This window comes from Plecotus auritus (genome assembly GCF_963455305.1).
Source record: "Plecotus auritus genome assembly, chromosome: 6".
Taxonomy (NCBI): Eukaryota; Metazoa; Chordata; class Mammalia; order Chiroptera; family Vespertilionidae; genus Plecotus; species Plecotus auritus.
Genome location: NC_137773.1, coordinates 150,212,662 through 150,233,885, shown reverse-complemented (window position 1 = coordinate 150,233,885; position 21,224 = coordinate 150,212,662). Strand labels below are relative to the sequence as shown.

At 42.2% G+C, this 21,224-nt stretch overlaps 1 protein-coding gene across 2 annotated transcripts in view; it reads right to left on the bottom strand.

The window, feature by feature from the left end:
* RYK (receptor like tyrosine kinase) overlaps window positions 1-21,224 on the bottom strand; it is a 96,325-nt gene that overhangs the window by 47,959 nt on the left and 27,142 nt on the right. For both annotated transcript variants that reach the window (XM_080671961.1, XM_080671962.1), the window contains exons 2-5: window positions 18,479-18,600; window positions 3,201-3,300; window positions 1,428-1,562; window positions 269-322 (exon numbers count right to left, since the gene is read on the bottom strand). In XM_080671961.1, the coding sequence (XP_080528087.1) occupies window positions 269-322; window positions 1,428-1,562; window positions 3,201-3,300; window positions 18,479-18,600 (411 nt within the window). The remainder of the gene's footprint in view (window positions 1-268; window positions 323-1,427; window positions 1,563-3,200; window positions 3,301-18,478; window positions 18,601-21,224) is intronic.

Genomic DNA, 21,224 nt, shown 5'->3' with positions numbered 1-21,224 from the left:
TGATTGGTTGAACAGCTGACCAGACGACTGAACACTTAGCATATTAGGCTTTTATTATATAGGATACAAATTTTACTTCAGGAAATGTTTAGTATTCTAGTAGTTTCATCTGACTATACCAATCTACAAAACAGCAAATTAAACAGCAAGGTGTTTATCTTTTGACAACCTGGAAACCACAAGGCCTCCAAGCTTCATGTAATCGTGTTCATTTCCAATCACCATTTTCATCCCTAATGAAGGAGAAGGATAATACAGAAACACTTACAAATAGTTCTGCTAGTGTTTTTGTCCAATGCTGAAGTTTTTACTTCTTCAAGTTCTGAATTAAAAAGGAGAAAGAAAATGCTTTAGAAATTATTTTCCATGAAAATCCTTAAATATTATCATTACATTTTCTAAATTTTCTCTAGCACAGTTTTATGTTATAGAAGAACACTGCCTGAACTAAGATATTTGTTGCAAGATAATAAATGATAGGTTATTATTCTGATAATCATCACTATAATCATCAATAACCAAAGGATGTTCCTTATAGATAGATGCTTAATGAAAAAGGGTTTCTGTGCCCAGCTGGTGTGGCTCAGTGGCTGAGTGTCAACCCATGAACAAGGAGGACATGGTTCGATTCCCTGTCAGGGCACGTACCTGGGTTGCAGGCTATATCCCCAGAAGGGGCACGCAGGAGGCAGCCAATCAATGATTCTCTCTCAGCATTGATGTTTCTATCTCTCTCCCTCTCCCTTCCTCTCTCTGAAAGCAATAATATACTTTTAAAAAATAATAATAAAATAAAATAAATGGGTTTAATGCTGTAAAGTACTTGGAACATTGTAAGCATAATAATTTGAGTAACAAATTATTCAAAAGCAAAAATACCTAATATTTAAGTACCCATAAATGGTATTCTAAACTTTAGGCTAGGCTCGGTCTAAAACAAAACACACCTCTGAAACAGGTTATTATGCCCAGTTTTCAGATTAAAAAACTCCTGAGATTTGGATTAAGTAATTTGTCCCAAACTTCTGCCAAGAGCAGAGCCATAATTCTAACCCAGGTCTATCGAACCTCAGGCAATGCTTCTGTACAATAGTAACTTTATAAGGTAAATACTCCTTCACTCAGGGCCCTTGTCAGAATCACCTGATTTTTTTAAGTCTTCAACTATTACAGTGCTATTTCACATTCCTAATATAAAATTCCCTAGCAATTCCGACAAAAGGTTTGAGAAAGTAGGGAGGGGCTGCTTCCAGGCTGTAAAATGACCTGGCGATTATCTTGGAATTTTACTGGGCAGTGCTCTTTCTTTCCTCATTTACAATTATAATCGAGATTTGGTTACAAATCTGTAAAAAACACTACAAAATCTATTTTTGACCTTCTTACAATCTATATAGAACACATAAATTAGTAAATAAATTCCTTACTTTTGTAGCACATTTTCCTTCGTTTAAAATTTAAGACTGTAAAGTTTTTTGAAGAGGTTACTGTCAAGTTGAGCTGCATTAGAATCATAACCTCAGAATCTACTTTGCCAGTACAGGAAAGCTCAACCCGGAACACTGTTTAAAAAAAAAAAAAAAGAAAGTTTATTTTAATTTTCTAAAATTCAACACTAAAGCCCATTAAATATCTTTAAATTATTTGATTTTTGTTTTATTAAAACTAAAAATACATTTACATAAAATTCTAAGCAGAAACTTTCAGAAGACTTATCTTCAGACTACACAGCCTGAGACATTATTTCATTTATTACAAATGTAAAAGTTAGTGTTAAAGAACAAACCAAGAAATAAATGGAAAGATAATTATTTTCAACTTTTGCGCATGATATTAGTATCACTTTGTCTCATATGTTCTCTTACTGTGTTATAATTAAGCTACAGAAACATAAAGCAAACCCTGCCATCTTACCAGCCACATCGACAATAATAAACATTACTTGATAAAAAGGAAAGACAATTCACCACTTGAATGCAATATGTACTGCTCTTAATGAAGAGATTAAATATAAAGCAGTGTGGCCTGGCCAGTGTGGTTCAGTGGTTGAATATCGACCCATGAACTAGGAGGTCATGGTTCAATTCCCAGTCAGGGCACATGTCTGGGTTGCGGACTCGATCCCCGGTGAGTGGCGTGCAGGAGGCAGCCAATCAATGATTCTCCCTCATCATTGATGTTTCTATCTCTGTCTCCCTCTCCCATTCTCTCTCTGAAATCAATAAAAACATATAATAGTGAATAAGACTGCCAGGAAGACTTCCTCAACATCGCTGTGGCTTATATCATCCAAGTTTAAATAATTTTCATTTTCTTAAAATTTCACATCTTCAGGAACCTTTCTCAAAAGGCTGGTCCAAAAGTAATTAAACTGGTGTAAATATGATACTTCAATCATTTACTCAGACAAGCCCTGAGTGCCTATCCCAGGCCAGATGCTATACTAGGAGCCAACGGTAGAGAGTTGAAAAAGACAGCACCTGCCCTTTGGGTGGCCACAGGCTAGGAGGGAGAGAAAAAAAAAAACGAAGAATTACAAGATAATGTATATCTGTTCAAAAATAGTGAAATAAAGATTCTATGGGGAAGAAAGAACAGAAGAAAGGGTTAACGATTAGAGGGAGAGGAAGAGGCAGGAAAAGAACAGTGCAGATTTTGAGACTTGTAGACTATTACATGTGAATGGGAGTTCACAAGAGGAAAAGATGGTTCCAAATACAGAGACCAGCACATGCAAAGACATGGATATCAGAACTGCATGGATGTGGAGCTGCTGGAACACTGGGGCAAGTGCAGCAACAAGGCCAGACAGGCAGGGGCAGACAGTCATCCTACAGCATGCTGGCTGGAGCGTCTGGGATGCATTCAGTTAATGGAGGTGGGGGACACGGTGTGGGAATTACTCCCAGAGGAACAAGACCCAAACACGGGGACCCATACAGAGGCCAATGCCAGCAAGGCAGAAAAGGAGATAAGGAAGAGCTGAGCACAGATAGTTCTGGAGGCGATGGAAAAGAGGGAATGGTCTAAAACTCAGTACAAATCATCAATATTTATAAAAATTACTTTTCAAAGTACTTATATATCTTATGCCTATCAAGTAAGATGCACTACACAGCAGCATGGAATATAACTTGTTCTTTTGGGATATGGGAGACACAGTTGTAAACAGTAGGTTAAACACTGTCTTTGAGACTCACCTGATAAAGTGCGTGGAACTTCCCCCTGAGCAGAAATGTTGACCTGGGGCATGTCCATTGCCACAAAGTTGTCTACTTGGAATCCCAGCTTATATTCAACCTGTAAAATAGAGAAATAAACAAACTGGACCTGTGATAACAGAAGGAACACTGATCACCTGACTTCACTGATTTGGCTCATTAATGAATACATGTGCCTTTCAGATGTACAATCTAGCTATTAAAAAATGCAAATAGAAACAGTCCTAGGAATTTTCAACTGGACAAAAATTCAGCCCAGTAAGCCACTGTCTACTTCATATCCACCACACTCCTGTAAAATCTGCCATGTAGATTTCAGAAATTCTACTGAGAACTACACAGCCATTGAAAAAGAAGCCCTGGAGAGCCACTGAGATGTGTAATTCACAGACCAAGATTAGCCAGCAATGCCTTCTCTAGCTGGTAAAAGCCAAGCTCTGATGGGCTACATGTGGCTGGCTGATCCACTCCCACAAGCAGATTCCAAGGCAGGAATCTCTAATAGAATATCTAAGCCACGTTCTCTAGTCCAACTTTCACCATTAAGCAAATTCATGGTTGGATGCCCATCTAACTTCTGAATCTGTTTCTCAAGTGAGTCAGAATCCAAAAGGGAAAAGAGGTGACTTAAGAAGATTTCTCTGGAATATTTATCTATCAAATATCTGCCTTACACAGTATGACTTAAAAGAACCAACCAGCATCAATAAATAAATAGTCTTGCTGCTTAGAAAGATGTTCATGGAAGCAATAGCTCAAACTGCAAAGCAATAGTTGAAATTCAGAATGGCTGCCACCTTCAATAAGGCCTTATATCTCTCATTATTCTTTGTTCTGCCCATGGGCCCTTTTTTTCTTTTTTAAATCCTCACCCAAGGACATTTTTTTCATTGAATCCAGAGAGAGGGAGAAGGAGAGGGGGAGGGGGAAATGAGGAAGAGGGGAGGGGAGGGAGAGAGAGAAAGAACCATCAACTGGCTGTTTCCCATTGGGGTTCAAACCCGCAACCTCAGTATGTGCCCCAACTGGGAATCGAACCCACGATCCTTTGGTGTGTGGGCCACGCCCTCACCATGAGCCACCATGGCCAGGGCCCATGGGGTCTTGATAAGACTAGTACCTGCTTCCATTCAGGGGTCACAGAGCAGCTTTGGTGGAAGGCTAGGATAGGTGGAAGCCAAGGGGCAGTGGGTTGGGAAAAGAGTAGCAGGAAAGAGATTCGAGAACCCATTCTTTAAAAAATATATGTATTTTTTCAGTTATAGTTAACATACAATATTATATTCGTTTCATGAGTACAACATAGTGATTAGACATTTATGTAACTTACCAAGTGGCCACCCCAATAAGTCTAGTACCCATCTGACATCATACATAGTTATTATGATATTAATGATTACATTCCCTATACCAGTGGTCGGCAAACTGAGGCTCGTGAGCCACATGCGGCTCACGAGCTGCGGTTTGCCGCTCTGTTGACTAATGAGTTTGCCGACCACTGCGTAAGGCATTACCCTTACCCAGAAGTTTTGACTTCAGGTTAAAGACATTAGTACATTATTAAAATGTTTTTTAGGTGTTTTTCACTAAGGCAGTGGTCGGCAAACTCATTAGTCAACAGAGCAGCTAACAGCGGCTCGCGAGCCACAGTTTGCCGACCACTGCCCTATACTGTACTTTATAATTGGCAATTTGCAAATCTTCTTTAAGAAATAACAAGGAAGAATTGGAACCAGGTTGGAGGGGGTGGAATCCCAAAGCTTTTCTGTCTTCTTTTATTAATGGGAGCTATTCAAATGTATATGCTAATGAAAAAAGCCAATGAAATGGGACATCATAAAGATGAAAGGCAACTGGGAAAGAGTATCATCCCATATGTAAGACGGGTGGGGAACCTTTTTTCTGCCAAGGGCCATTTGGATATATATAACACCATTCAAGAACTATACAAAATTATCAACTTAAAAATTAGCCTGCTATATTTGGTCAAACATTTAATGAACTCACCCCTAATGCCTTGGCAGGCCAGACCAAATGATTCTGCAGACCTTATATGGCCCGCTGGCCGGTTGATGTTCCCTACCCCTGCTGTAAGAGAAAGGACTGGCATTTGGTAGGGCTCCAGGAAAAGGGGTGTCTACCCATGGATAAGAAAAGGGACTTAATTCAACAAATTTAACTCTCCTTTCACACTCTATCTGAAAGTCCCTGAATGCTGTAGGGCAGTGGTCAGCAAACTGCGGCTCGCGAGCCACATGCGGCTTGCAAGCCGCGGTTTGCCGCTCTGTTGACTAATAAGTTTGCCGACCACTGACCTAGACTCTCGATTCCAATAATTACAAGCTGTTGTTGTTCCTTGTGATTAAGCTCCTATCCCAGGGGTCGGCAAACTCATTAGTCAACAGAGCGGCAAACAGTGGCTCGCGAGCCGCAGTTTGCCGACCACTGCTGTAGGGAGATGCAAATGTTAAACTACTGCTTTGCAGTTACAATAGGTATACAAATAACTGTCAATGGCTATATTTGATAAGTGCAACTGTTCATAAAGGAAATGTTCTTGCTGCTGCACATCAGTAAGTGACTTAGTGGTGCCTTGGCTAGGAAGTGTTCACTCTCACCTTAGCACACCACCACCCGGTTACTGCCACCAGGAGGTGCTAGCAGGCTTTTCAACAATTCTCATTGACTAACAGTGAGAGAATGCACTCACTGTATCCCAGTATCTACGCTATCTCTGAACAGGACCATACATGGAAAGCAAGTGCACAAACTGGCAGTCAGCAAGAACTGGGTTTGGAACCGTTAGACTATGTGATCCTTAGGGAAATTAACTTTTCCAAGTTTCAGTTGTTGTAAAATGAAGATAAGGGAACCCGTTATGAGGATCAAACAGAACAATTAACGCAGCACATCTATCGGTGTGGCACAGGTTCCCCTTGATGAAGAGTCCAGTGGCATCAGTAGTTATTCCAAAGTAGCTACCCTATTGTCCCACTGCACTTCCCATAAGCACCAGCCTACTCCTGACCCTAGAGATCCTGACACAGCCTTCCTGTGCTCTGCCGAGATCACTGCTGCAGCCCTTCTGTTTTGTCCCCCACCCTGAGAACCCCACTATTCTAAACAGCCCTCACACTCTTGGCCTCTTCACAAATGTCTTCCCCACCTTGTCCCCCAACATGGCTTTCCTCAGAAGTTGTGTCCTCCCTTGTTTATCATTCAATTCCTACAACACCTGACCCTCAGGGTCTCTAGGCAGTAGGGGCAGCATTCTTTTATAATCTTTAGGTCCTTTCTGAACATCCCTTCCTCATGCAAAACCACCTACATTCTGAGGCTTGCAAGTTCTATTCCTAACATCTACTTCTCATGCCATCAACATAAACAACAGACACAGGTCTTTGCAGAGGCCTTGGCCCTTGTCTCACTTTATCTCCTGCCATCTTCCTGGTGGCTTCAATATTCAATATTCCTACCTACTAAAGAACTTGCTCCATAACCAAACAATGCAAAAATCCCTCTCTATCAAAGATCCCATCACTTCCTCTGATTTCTACATAACTAGTTCTTTCTCTCTACTCTAATTCAGCCAACATTTATGAAGCACATTTATAAGCAAGGGCTGTGCTCTCACAGCTGAGATGTAATAGCCAATTATTTCCCTCCTTTCCAGCCCAGCCAGTGACCTGGTTTCACTTTCCCACACCAAAGAAGACAATGTTACTGACACTCATATCAACACCCTAGGTTCACTCCCTGCCCCCTTAGGGGCAGCCCCAGCTCCTGATGCCCCTCACTCTACTCCTGCTACCCAGCACTGCCAGAGGCAATCACATTCCAGGAGGGAAAGGTACTCTCACACAAAGTTGACTCCAGGCTCAGGGTAGGCCCTTAATCCTGCTCAGCTATCCTTCCTCACCAACCCTCTTTCCCTAGTTTTCTCATTCCAAACCTCATAGGACCTCTTGCCTCATCACCTGCTGCTCTGCCTGCTTCCTCACTCAACAACGTTCTTGTCCCTCTTGGTGAGCACAGAGGAGCCCCCTTTCTGCCTTCCTTTTCAGCACCAGGAACATCTGTTAGAACACCCATCCTTTGCACCCAGTCCCAAGGAAAGATCTATTCTCCTCTCCAAATGACAAACCTTTCTATCTAGCACACTAGGTTCTAGCCCAGGGGGATCTCATATTACCAACGGTCTTCCTCACTTTCCTCTATCTTCAATCTCTCCCATGTGCCCAATTACCTACTAAACATAGCTACCTAACAACTTATAGCCCTCAAATTTAACAGATTCAAAGCCAAACTTATGTTTCCCCACACGCACTGTCTCCTTTACTGTAGGACTCAGTTATTATAAGCAGAGGCACAGCTAACCAGGGACCAGAATCCCTAGGGAAGCAGAGAACAGCATACGGGGTCAGGGCTCTAACCGCAGAGCCCAGGACAGGAGTGGGGAGAACGGCAAGAGGCAGGGAAGTGAGCTTGTGAGTGGAGCAGGGTAGAGTGAGGGGCATGAGGAGAGGTGGTGAAGGGGCTCAGTAACAGGTTTGAGAAGGACAACCCTGTTGCCAGAACCGCAGCCTGGCAGAATAAGTCTGGAGGTGTGGAAGCCTGCCTTTTGCTGGCTCTCTTTTTGAGGGTTCCTCAAAATATGTGAGGCATTCGTTAGGCAGTTCTCTTCTCCCTCTGGAATCTTAAGATACAAAGTTTAAAACTGCTGTTTCTGGGGTCAGGGAAGAAAGTGCCCATTGCTACATTCCATTTTCTATACTTCGGCATGTACTGATCTATACAGAATCGCACTTGCCAATAATCCTTTGAAGAAACTGATCTGTTCTACAGCTAACATTCATAATCTACGGCAACAAAGGAAATCTGAACAGCAGTTGTTTGTCAGAAAAAAGAATGAACCAAAAGACTTCAGAAAAGAAACTAGAGAAAATATAAATATTTGAATAAGCTAAAAAATAAACATTTTTGGTAATCTTCCCTTACTTGGAAATGAATGGCTACTGCAAATAGGCAACCGATGAGTAAAGCCATTTCCTTCTGAAACATAGTACAGATTTAAAGTGAATACCTTTGCCTACAGCCTAACAGCATTTTAATTTCTCTGAATTTCTCACAGAAGCCTTACTCTGCTGGGGACACTGCAGACTGCTCCCCGGAGCTGCTGTTGGAACGCTGAACGAGTTCCCTCAAACCCTCTTGACAATGATGAAAAATTCCTGAAACCAGAGAACAGCTATGGGGTGGTATGTGTAGGGGAGGTATTCTGCTACCCTTTCATATATTTTTGCATTTCAGCTATCTAAAATATAGACACTTAACAAATGCAGGGTTGTTTTTTTTCTGGACATAGGAGAATGTTCCAGAATACAGAAGAAACTAATTATTTGTTAAAACAACCCAGTAGCTTTTGCTTTTTTTAAAGTGTGTGGCCTTGTGAAACAGAAGCAATATCACAGTTCTCATCCCATCTGGAAATGCAATTAGCCAATGGTATTTATCCACCACTCACTACGGCAATGTGACACATATCGAAAATAAGATTCAGCTCCAGCCTCCAAGGAGACCAGTCTGTTTGGCAAGACAAAACAGAGTTGTGTAAACACTAAAGAACAGCACTATGAGCAAAAGCTTTGATGTGTGAAAACGAATGTTAAAATTTCTACAATGTGAACTGACATACCAACGAGCCCAGGGATCTTTGGAAGCAAATATTGCATCTTCTGGCACGGTCTTAAAAGGCAAGAACCAAGAGTTTCTGATAAAGTGTTGGAGCTTGGGAGCCATGGCCCTCCTTGTGAAAGCTCATGACTGCATCCCAGGGCCAACATGACCAGGTGAAGAACCTTCTCTATGTCCCTCCTGTCTTCTTGCATGACTTTCCCATTTCAAGTCAACTCTACTTCCTGCTTCCTCCCAAATATGAGTCTTAGTTTCCTCTTATAATAACTGATCGATAAACCAAAGTACAACTGTATAATTGTATCTGATATAGATATCTAGAGGGAGGAAAAATTCAACTGTATAAGCAATGAGACACTTTACCAGGATACATTGGAAAATATGCAGTATATTACTTGTTCAAAAATACACACACACATACACACCTTATCCATGGACAGATCATCTCCAGAAGGGGAGGTTAGAATCAGGTAACAGTGGTTGCCAAGGGGAAGGGGACTAGGTGGCTGGATGGCTTGGGGTGGTACTAAGAAGGAGCAAGAGACTTATTTTTCACTATATACCCCTTGTGCCTTTTGAATTTTGTACTATGAGCATATATCAAATATTTAAAAGATTAATTTTGAAAATAAAAAACTTCAATTCATCAACTGTGCTAAAATCACCAGAGATTATGACCTAAAACTGGAATTATGAGCTGCAATGGTGGCCAAAGCCTGAAACGAGATTCTCTCTCTCTCTCTCTCGCTCTCTCTCTCTCTCTCTCTCACACACACACACACACACACACTTCTTAGAATTTTTTTTTATTATAAAATGTTTTAAGATACAAGATGATTACTTTTCTCTAAATTCTTATACCTGTTACACATGAACTTGTGAAATTAGTTTAGCTATATAGTCAAGCTATGAATTCCATTCATTTATTCACATTTACAACTTTATTCAGAGTAAAACACCTGAAAAAGCCCACGTGTGCAACTGGTGTCAAATGTACCCAGGCTATGTTTTCATGCTCCTAGAAACAGGAAATTCACAGCTCCTAAAGGAGCACACTATAATTCTAAAAAGCTCTACTGTCCACAAGTTCCCTGTCTGATGAGCTGTGCCCTGTGGCTTTTACCCCCAGCATCTCTTCTGCAGTCAGTTAAGGAGCACCTGTAAGGAGCATCTCTTCTGCAGTCAGTTAAGGAGTACCAGGTGTCACAGCAGGCACAGAGGACACAGAGAAATATGAAAGGGATTCCCACCTTGGGGTGCTGAGCATCGAGGAGGAACGCAGAAAAGAAATAACTACTACAACACACTTAGAACATGATGAGGGCTATGGGGGAGGAAAGAGCAACGTATTGTGGGTACAGAAAAGGGCACTGACACCGCCAAGGAGAGGTGACACCAAGTCTTATGGTTTTATGAGATAAGTGGGAGTTAATGAGATAAAGAATGAAGAAAGCACATTTCTAGCAGAGCCAATAGCAGCAATGTAACAGAGCACAGGGCATTCAAGAAATTGCTGAACAGACAAAATGGCACTAACCAATTAGCTGGAGAGGACACAGAAGGGAAAGGCAGGGATGAGATCATGAAGGCTTCCTAAGAAACCAGAACTTGATTCTGGTGGCAACTGAGAACCTGGAGCAGCTTTGTGTTGGGTGCACCAAAAGGCCATCCAGAGGCAAAACCATTCACAAGATCATTTGCATATGTAGGTAAGAAATAAATTAAGGTCCAAAACTAAGGATGAGGCATTAGGTCCCGACATAGGGAGGAAATTAATTTAAGGTGTAATTATGAGAAAGAAGCAACTAGACTTTAAAGGTCTAAGAGGGTTAGTCTAGGATCCAGTCTGGGCTTCTGGCCTAGCCATGTAACTAGATGGTGACACCCTCCAACAAGTCAGGGAACTTCTGCAGTTCCAGGAATGTCCTACCAGCAATTAAACACCAAATGTGCACTAATGATAGTATTTAATATCTGCCACAGAAGTAGTTTAGAAATTATGCTGTACACGATAATGTGAAGAAAATGGATGTACAATAGAGCTATGCAACATGTACCCCAGGCCGACACTACTTCCCATTCAAACGTGTGTTCATCTGAGCCCCTTCTTCTATCTACGCTCTTCTACTCCAAGTTTCTCCCATGACAGGCTCCTAAAAACTCCTCATGCACCCTCTAAGAGTGATGTCAGATCCCTGAAACTAATTCCAAATAAAATCATCAGTGTGTGTGTGTGTGTGTGTGTGTGTGTGTGTATTAATCTTTATTGTTGAAAGTATTAAATATGCCCCCCACTTCTCCCCATAGTTTAGTTTAGTTCAATTGTAACTGTGACATCCCACGTTGTCTTTTTAGCTACAGGTCCCCCCATAACACTTGCCCAGGAAACAGTCTCATAATATATCAGCATTCTTTTTTCCTAAGTGGGCCCAGAAATAGTCACCTTGTTCAAGTTTAATAAAGTACCTAGAATAGAATCTCTACTACTTCATTACATTTTTCTCTATTTTAAAAATCCATCTATTACTTGTTTTTATATCCATCAACATTAAAGGTAGAAAAGGTAACAAAGGATTGATTTACCTATCAGTTTTTTTGGAGAACATAGAAGCTTCTCTGCCTGAAAGCTGTTCACAGAAAGTGGATCTCAGAGTTGCAGGGAAACTTAAAATTCAAGACCCGCCACTCCACTAACGCTTGAATTCCTTCTACAACAGTTTTACCACGTGGCTGCCCAGTGCAGATCTGACTGCTTCCCCCGAGAGGGAACACACTACTCTCCATGACAGCACTGGCTGGAAAGTGAAACCTATTTTTAGCAGATATGCAAAAACTAGTGGTTAAAAGTGTGATAAGAAATGGGATTTTTTTTTTTTATTAAGGTATTATATGTGTACATATCTTACCATTGCCCCCCCCACCCCACTCCCATACATGCCCTCACCCCCCAATGTTTTGCATCCTTTGGTTACTCTTATATGCATGCATATAAGTCCTTCAGTTGATCTCTTAATTCCCCCACCTCTCCCTAACCTTACCACTGTAATTTGACAGTCTGTTTGATGCTTTACTGCTTCTGTATCTATCTTTTTGTTCATCAGTTTATAATGTTTTTCATTATCCCCAAATGAGTGAGATCATGTGGTATTTTTCTTTCATTGACTGGCTTATTTTACTTAGCATAATGTTCTCTAATTCCATCCAGGTGCCTACAAATGGTAGTAATTCCTTCTTTTTTATGGCAGCATAGTATTCCATTGTGTAGATGTACCATAGTTTTCTGATCCAGTCATCTGCTGACTGGAATGGGATTTTTAAAAAACAATTTCAAATTCTCTCTCCACAATTACTTATCCATCACAAAGAAGAAAACTGCAGTGTGAAAAACCTGGTGAACTGGGTGATCAGCGCTAACAGCACCAGCAATGGAACAAGCTGGCAGTGTGTGCACTGTGAAGAACAGCACTTCTGTGGTGTTTACAGCCAGAGACATTCCTGAATTGAATCAAGAGGATACCTCAGACAACTCAAAATGAAGGACTGTCTACAAAGTAACTAGCCTGTATGTTTCCAAAGTGTCAAGGTCAAGAAACACAAACAAAGGCCACGGATATATCCAGTTTAAGAGGGGAATAAAGGGATATCAACTAATTGCATGCATGATCCTAAATTGGGTGGGGAAAAAAAGAGCTATAAAGATTGGGATAATTGACAAAATGTGAGTCCTGTGGTAAAATAGTGTTATTGTATCAGTGTTAAGTTTACTGACTTTGACCATGTTATGTAAAGAATGTCCTTATTCTTAGAAAATATACCCTGATGTATTTAAGGTTAAAGGGATGTGATGCTTGCAATTCCCTTCCACACAGTTCAAGGAGGAAAAAGTGTGGTCACATGAGAGTGGGGAGAAAGAAAGATAGAATGAATAATAAAGTAAGTAAGTGGAACAAACCAGTAACAACTAGTGAATCTGGGTAAAGAATATATGAGAATTCTTTTTACTATACTTATAATTTTTCTTTATGTTTGTAATAGTCAAAATTAAGTTTACCAGACCCCTCCAAATAAGGTTACATAATCTTTATACTGAAAAATGTGTAAGCCCGGTTTCCTTGAAGAATTCAGGTGCACACTCATTGAAACGGACACATTCAGGTTAAAATGTCTCAAGTGAACTTTTTTTAATTATTTATACCACATCCAGGTTATTATGTACTAAATGTTCTTAATTATTTCACATTAATTTTTCTCTCGTCACCTCTGTTTCTGCATCTATCCACTCCTAAAAAAGCACCCCCCAAATTAGAATACCCCAAGGCAACAATGTTGGACAGCTGGGGTGCCCCAGGCAGTAAGGCATACATGCTTTACCCAGGATCCAACGAACAACTTTACCACGACATTCCTGCAGCTATGTTTTAGTGCATAATTTGTATGTGTGTACTGTTTCTATAAAGTATGCATGGGTATCCTATCTAATAAAAGGGAAATATGCAAATTAACCGTCACTCCACAACAAAATGGCGGCGCCCATAGCCACAAAGATGGCAGCATCCGCCATAGCCACGGAGCCCGCAGAGCAGGCAGGAGGCTTGGCTTCCTTCATGGCTGGGTGCTGAGGGAGACATGCAGGGAGTGCAGTGGGGAGACATACGGGGAGTGAGCAAGGTTCCCTGTCTGGGGGTTCCAAGTCCACCATTGGTTCCTTTCACCACTGATTCCCCTCCTCGCAGGTATCCTGCACACAAAAGCCATTCTGTGCAACTATGTCATGTCCTAATGGGTGAATCCTAAACCGAATGAGTGTCACATCTGGGCAACCTAACTCCCCTTAGAAAAAGGCCCTGGGAGGAGGGATTTAGGAATCACGAAGCCATGGTGACCTGCTCGGTCTCCTAACTGCTGCCACACACAGGCCGTCTGAGACCCTCCCAAACACCACCTGAGCTAAACCTGAGAACCAAGATATTTTTTCAAGGCCCAAAGTTGACAGGCTTAAGCGGGCAGGGGATCAAAGCAGAACAGCCAACTCAACCAAAGACGCAGGAGCCTAAGATAACGCAGAGAAATGTCCTGGCCACCATGTCCCACAGACGAGAAGCAGTCAGAATCAAGAAGTGAAGTCTTACCTCAGCTGGGGTGTTTAAAAGTATCTAAAAATATCAATTCCATCACCGAGTCCACTGCCATGTTTGCCGCGGATGGGAGGCACGCAGAGAACTTTCAGGGCAGCCCTAACCCCCGGGGTGACAGCGGCTCGGGAGAGGGAGAGACTGCAGCACTTCCGGTGTCCAAAGAGCTACCACTGCAAACCTTGGCCTATTCCGGTGCGTGGTGCTGCCCACCGGAAGCCTCCGCCCCGCCTTCTCCAGAGCAGCGGAGAAAGGCTGAGAGACGACAGGCGGATACGGTGGCTCCTGTGGTCCAAATCCTGTGTCGTCTCCATTACCTAGCCTCTGCGCCCTAGCCGATGCCTGGGTGCTTGCAGAGCAGCAAGGAACCAGCCACCCTGTCCTACAGATTGTGTGTTCCACCAGGAGAGGACAGGGATGCAGGGAGGAAACAGCCTCAGACAGACATGCGGTGCAGCTGTTAGAGGGCATGAACACCATGAAAACATGGGAATGAAGCCACATAGGGGCTCCACGAGGGAGGGGCAAACGGAGGCTCACTGAGGGAAAATGGACTGAGGGAGGAGAGCCAGGCGGATGCCTGGATAAGGGCATCGGGCAGAGGGCACAGCCTATGGAGAGGCAGCAGGACGAGCAAGAGGCCAAACGCGAAGGGGGTCAAGGCTGGGTCAGGGGCACATCCTGCAGGGATCCAGGGCCTGTGAGAACCTGGCGTCCCCTGAGTGCAGGGGGAGGCACCGGGTCTTTAGGTGAGGACCCGCTGGCTTCTGTGTCAGGAGCAGGCTGAAGGGGAAGAGGAAGCAGGGAGACAGCAGGAGGCGACAGCACCCTCCCCAAGGGCGATGCAGAGACAGTGGAAGCTGTGGCAGCCGAGGTGGTGGCTTTGGGGTGTACTGGAGGGAAGCCAGAGTTTGAGGAATGATTTGGGGGAGAGGGGTGAGGAGGCCTCATGCTCCGCTGGGCCCCTGGGAAGACAGGGTCTCCCGCAGCTGCTGGCAGGGGGCTGTCTGTTTTCAGGGTCTGACTGTAAAACTCAGACCTTAGTTTGAGCTCCACATGAGGGATATGGAATGTTCAGGACTAGCCTCCCACTGAGGTCCAGGAGGCGGGTCATTCCCAGCTGGCTGCCCTAATCCCTCCTCGCGGCCCCGCCCCCCAAGCTCTCCTCAGTGATGACAAGTACTTATTGGAAACAAGCAAATGGTTTTAGTTTTGGTACAAAAAAACAACAGAATGTACAGTATTATGGAAAGCAAACGTTGAAAACTAGGAAAATGAAGCTCCCTTTTGGACACGCAGATCAGCTGTGCCCAGAACCAGGTCACGGGTGACACAAAAGGTCTCAGGGTCCAATGCAAAGGGCTTCCCCAGGTGGTCTGACTCCAATCCCCGACTCCAGTTTCCAGGACAGAGACGATCCCGCACCACAGAACAGAATGGCGGAGACCAGCCCCAAGTCCCGCCGCCTAAGGCAAAGCTTGCAGTGCTTGCATAGAAAAAAACACTCCTGAGAAGCTGGGACAGGGCAATCAGCATTCAGATCAATCAATGCCTCTAACTCCCACCCTGGATCTGTAGTGCTCCCAGCTTTGCCCCTCCCTCCCCTCCCATACCCCTCTCAGGTGAACCACAGATGGCCCTTCCCATCCCCCACCCTCTTCAGCTCTGATGGGAGGTAGGGAGAGTGGGGGGTCATGTGAGAAATCTGAGGGCCTCAAAGAAGAGCTGCTTAAAGAGCCAGAGACAATGTCTCATGAGTGTGTGTTTAGAACCGGTCCCCCTCCCTCCCTCCGACTCTGTCACTGCAAAATTTGGCTGTTTTGGGCAAGTTGACCTCTGGAGTGTTAATTCTCTCTCCTTTAAAATAAGAACAAGAGCCCAGCGGGTGTGGCTAAGTGGCTGAAAATGGACTGATGACTCAGGAGGTCAAGGTTTGACTCCCTGTCAGGGCACATGCCCAGGTTGTGGTCTTGATCCCCAGTGTGGGGCATGCAGGAGGCAGCCAATCCATGATTCTCTCTCATCATTGATGTTTCTCTCTCTCTCTCCCTCTCCTTTCCTCTCTGAAATCAATGGAATATATCCTATATAATAAAAGACTAATATGCGTATTGTCCCCTCCACCAGGAGTTTGACCGCTTGCTATGACGTGCACTGACCACCAGGGGGTGGCACAGAACATGGTGGGTGTCGGCGGTGAGGCACTGGCAGCGGATGGCAGTGGAGGTGCTGCTGGCCCCAATGGGCTTCTGAGACCGCAGGGGCTGGCTGGGCTCACCATGGGTTCGCGCAGGAGCTGGTCTGCCAAGGCTGACTGGGAGAGAGCGTGCTGCCCGCCTGGCTTCCGTGCAATGCAGCTGGGCAACCCAGAGGTCCATGCTGCAACCCGGCCCACGGTGTCTAGCCGCACTTACCACATCTCAGCGTAGGGACTTGGGCACTGTGACTCAGGCAGAGGGGGACAAGTGGGGGTGTGGAGCCCAGGTACTGCTCAGGCCCAGAGGTCAGCTGGGACCTGCCCTTCCATGCCATACACTCACAATTCAATAGCCAGCCAGGCCTAGGGACCGTAACTGTGCACGAATTTCATGCACCGGGCCTCTAGTATATAATAATAAGAATATATGCCTATTTTTATAATCATTTTTATTTATACTTACTCACTTTGTAAGGAATATTGGTTCATTGGTACCATCTTGGGAGAGGGAAGGGAGAAATAATGTGGCACTGTCAATCAAGATTTTTTAAACATAAATGTTTTTGACCTAATCATTTCTTAGTGATAATTTACTATTCAGAAATAATGCCACAAATGCACAAAAATTTCTGAACAAAGATGTTCTTAATGTGTACACATACACACATACACACACACACACACACACACACACAATTTTTTCTAAGTTTTTATAGTCATCAATAACAAAGGCAGAAACAGCAACTACCAGTTGTTTTCATCATCCTGTTACCATGGATTCTGCCTGCCAAACGAAGTGAGGGAAACTATTTGTAGGAGTGAAAGGAAGCACTGTTTGAAATAGTAAAATGCTATTAAAAATCCATGTGTCAATGAGGCACTTAAATAACTATAAATTATACTTCCTTACAATATCATATTACAAAGCCACTAAAGAGAATGAGTTAAATCTATAAGTAGAGAAATGGAAAAATGCCAAGATATAGTATTAGGTAGGGGGGAAATACTGTACAACACATGTGTCATAAAATCCCCTTTTTGTTTAAAAGAGGGAGAAAAAATGAGCCTTGAAGTATACCAAACTATAAACAATTATTACTTCTGGGTACAGATCTACAAAGTTTTAAAAGTTCTTAAAACAATTCTATAATATTTGAATTTTCCCAAAAACCACTATTGCTTTACAAGTAGAAATAAAAATCCATATTAAAGTGGTCAAATTTAAAAGACTTTGCAAAAATACAGAACAGCCACCACTTTACAATACTTAAAAAAAAACACTCCAGTCAGACTGGCGTGGCTCAGCGGTTGAGCGTTGGCCTATGAACCAGGAGGTCAAGGTTCGATTCCCAGTCAGGGCACATGTCCAGGTTTCAGCTCGATCCCCAGTTGGGGGTGTGCAGGAAGCAGCCGATCAATGATTCTCTCTCATCACTGATTGATGTTTCTCTCACTCTCTCTCTCCCCCTCCCATACCCCTTTTCTCTTTCTCCCTATTCTTACTCTCTGAAATCAATAAAAAATATATTTAAAAAAAACACACACTCTGAGAATAGGTATTCTTATTTGTTTTTTAGTAGCAAATTTATTTTTATTTCCCAAATAAAATCCTACTCAGAAGCCTATATATAAAGCTGAACGGAGGAGGTGGGCTCCACATTGAGCCTCCCACTCTTTGACTTTTGAGAAAATTTGTATTCAAGGAGTCTGAGGAAATGTGAAGAATTCAGCAAACCAAGCAAGATGTGCCTTACAGTTAAGGAAGCTTAGCCACAGCACACATGGGTGCCTGAATCAGCTGCACCTCACTTTCACCGTTTCTCCATAGATGGGAGAATTATATCCATTATATCAAACATGTCAAAAATATCTATCTCACCAATTCTCCCACCCCCACTCATATTGCTTCACCATAACAGCATAGTCATTAGCAGGTGCAAATGCCCCTTCAAACTAGACCTTCATCCCTGCTTGAAAAGCCTGAAGGGATGTTAAGTGTTCTGTCATAAGCTAGGCACATAAATGATGGCTACCTCATTTTAAAAGACTTAAGGAAGCCTAGAGGAATAGGCTAAAGATTTAAAATAAAAATCTGAAAGGACCTAGTATTGCTACAGCCCTCTACCCACTGACCCTTTGTGCAGATGGCAGCCCACCCCTCAGATATAGCCCTTGCCTCAGCTTCTGGGCCTAGGTGGGGTTAGGTTGGCATCTTTGGTTGACCACGCTCTTACCTTGGACTTTGCATGCCAAGTGAAGTGCAGGAAATTTGTCTCACTGGGTACTAATAGGTTAAAGGATAGAGCGTAGTGACTAACAAGGTCATTTCTCACATAATAAAGTTCTGCATCGAGACCTAGAAAAAAAATAAAGAAAAAATAATTAAACTCCTAAAATACTCTCAAAATCATTAACCATCAGTATTTCAAGTACAAATAACAGAGTGAAAATAAAACTGATGTACAAATGCACATCGCAAATGTCTCCCATTGTGCTGCCTTATGAAGCAGGAAGAACACCGGGCTTCATCAACACCCACAAAGGTGAAGAAATTGGGGTTCAAAACAATTAAGTAGTTATCTGGCTAAACACAGGGTGCTGGAACCAGCACTCTGGTAACCATCCTGTCTTCTGTGGGCCAACGTGACCCTCTTCCTTTTGGACACAGTGCTTCTCAGAGTAACGCCTACAAACAACACCCCTTCTCCCCCCAGAACTGATGTGGATTTAGGAAGAGAGAGTCAAATGGAAGGAAGAAAGGCACCTGGGTGAGAACACTAGTGTGAGCCAAGGCCTCAAGCCCCCCAGCCAGAGAGGACCTTGGCCAGCAGCCTGCTCCACAGGCATGACGCCTGGCGGCTCTGGCAGCACTGACCACAGCACTCACAACAGCTGTTGCACAAACATACATCCTCCCCCCTACCTGGACTATAAGTTGGAGCAAACCATGTTTCTCCTTGTTTTCTCACACAGTTTTCTGCACAAAGTAGATTTTCAACAAATAACTCGTTAAACAACAAGTTAGTACTGCAGATAAAGGAGAAATAATTGGGACACCTGATAGATGCTGGGGAAGTCACTCAAATTTCACTCATTCCCACACCACATTTTTAACCAGGGCCACATCCAACTTCCAACACATACCACATTCTCCAATTTTGTCATACTCCTTCACCCTTCATGCATTTAATATTTTTCTTTAAAATTGATTCAATTTTTAAAACAAAAATTTTAAAGGCCTAAGTTCATCACTTTCTTGAATAAAAAATCAGTAATAACTGTGAAAAAATACAAGGTAACCCCCAAAAATCAATTAAAAAATAAAACAATACTACTAAATTCTAGCTAAATACTAGTGTTCATCAAAGAAGTGAGCTTGAACCCTTACAAAAAGGCGGGGGGAGGGGGGGGATTAACAAGTGTTTAAGAGAGGTAAAGAATCAAACAGAGACTTTTCCATGATAATCTAAAATAACTGAAAGAATAAGAGGAAGTAGTAACTTTCAGTCGATTTATTGTTGTTTAAAGTTGTGTTCAGGTGTCCCTCTAGTAATGCATGACATATGTATTTCACGCATTGGAGGGAAAAAGATACAGGTAAACCAAATGAAATGTAAACTTCATATGTACTGAGCCTGAGCCTATTCATGGGTCTCACACCTCCAGGTATGCAGAGGAGTCACGATGGGGATCTCACAACTCCTAAGAGAGGAGACACAGAAACAAGTAACTGCTACAGGCACTGTTCCTATAAAATTAGTTTGTCTCATTTCTGAACTAAATCTAATATAATCATCAATTCAGAAATAAGATTTGAGGCTTCCACAGGGGAAAGCTGCTGCACTGGCTGGGTAGCACTGTTTTATTTATCCTATAGAGGGTACTGAAGGCAATGGGAGAAGGTTAGAAGTCTTCAGCAAAAGGCTCTGCCTGCTGGCAGGACAGGAAGTGCCAGTAAACATCTGGAGGGAGGATTGGAGGTGCTAGAGAAAGATAGAAAAGGAGAAAGAGGGTAATAAGATGGGAGAAAGGAGGAAAAGCAACAAGAAAACTGGGAACAAAGAAAACAGTAGCAATCATAATAATTGCAAATAGCATATTTTTGATAGGTTAAAAAATAGAAGAAAAGCAAAGAAGTAGATGAGGCACTATTAATAAACATGAGACAAACTAGAACTTAAGGTAAAAGACTTTACACCAATAAATCCATTAATATCAAATTTATTAATAAGAAAACTGTCTTATTAATAAAAAACATAAGATATAGTAGTACAACTAACAAAAGAGTTCCAAATAGAGAAAGCAAAAACCGATAGAAAAAAAAATCAAGAACAGACAAATAAATTCACAATAATAGTGGGAAACTAACAAGCTCTCAGAATACAAAAGATCAAAACAGATAAAAATTTAGTGTGCATATATGATTTGAACAATACAATGTGGGACAAGAAACAAGGGGAGTTAATGAATTAGACCATATACATTAAAAACAATGGATTCTAACTAGAAATAACACAGGTTACCTTCTCTGATCAAATACCATGATAAAGAAATTAACCATAAGAGAGAATAAAGCCAAAAGATGATTATTTGGAAAGATCAATAGTTAAAACCTTTGCAAGACTGATTAAGAAAAAAAAGAAAATACAAATTACCAATATTAGGAACGAAGAGGGAATACCATTACAAATCCTACAGATGTTAAAAAGATTAAAAAATTATAAAGTTTATGACAATAAATTCAATAACATATAAAACAGAAAAATCTATGAAAAACAAAATTTACCAGAAATGACAAAGAATTAAAAAACCCAAATAATTAAAAAGCTCTAGGTCCAGATAAATTCTATCAAACATTTAAAAAAGATAAAATACCAATCTTACATAAATTCTTAGAAAACAGTTGAAGAAAATATTTCCTAATTCATTTTATGAGGCCAGCATCACACTAATATTAAGACCTAACGAAAACATAAGAAA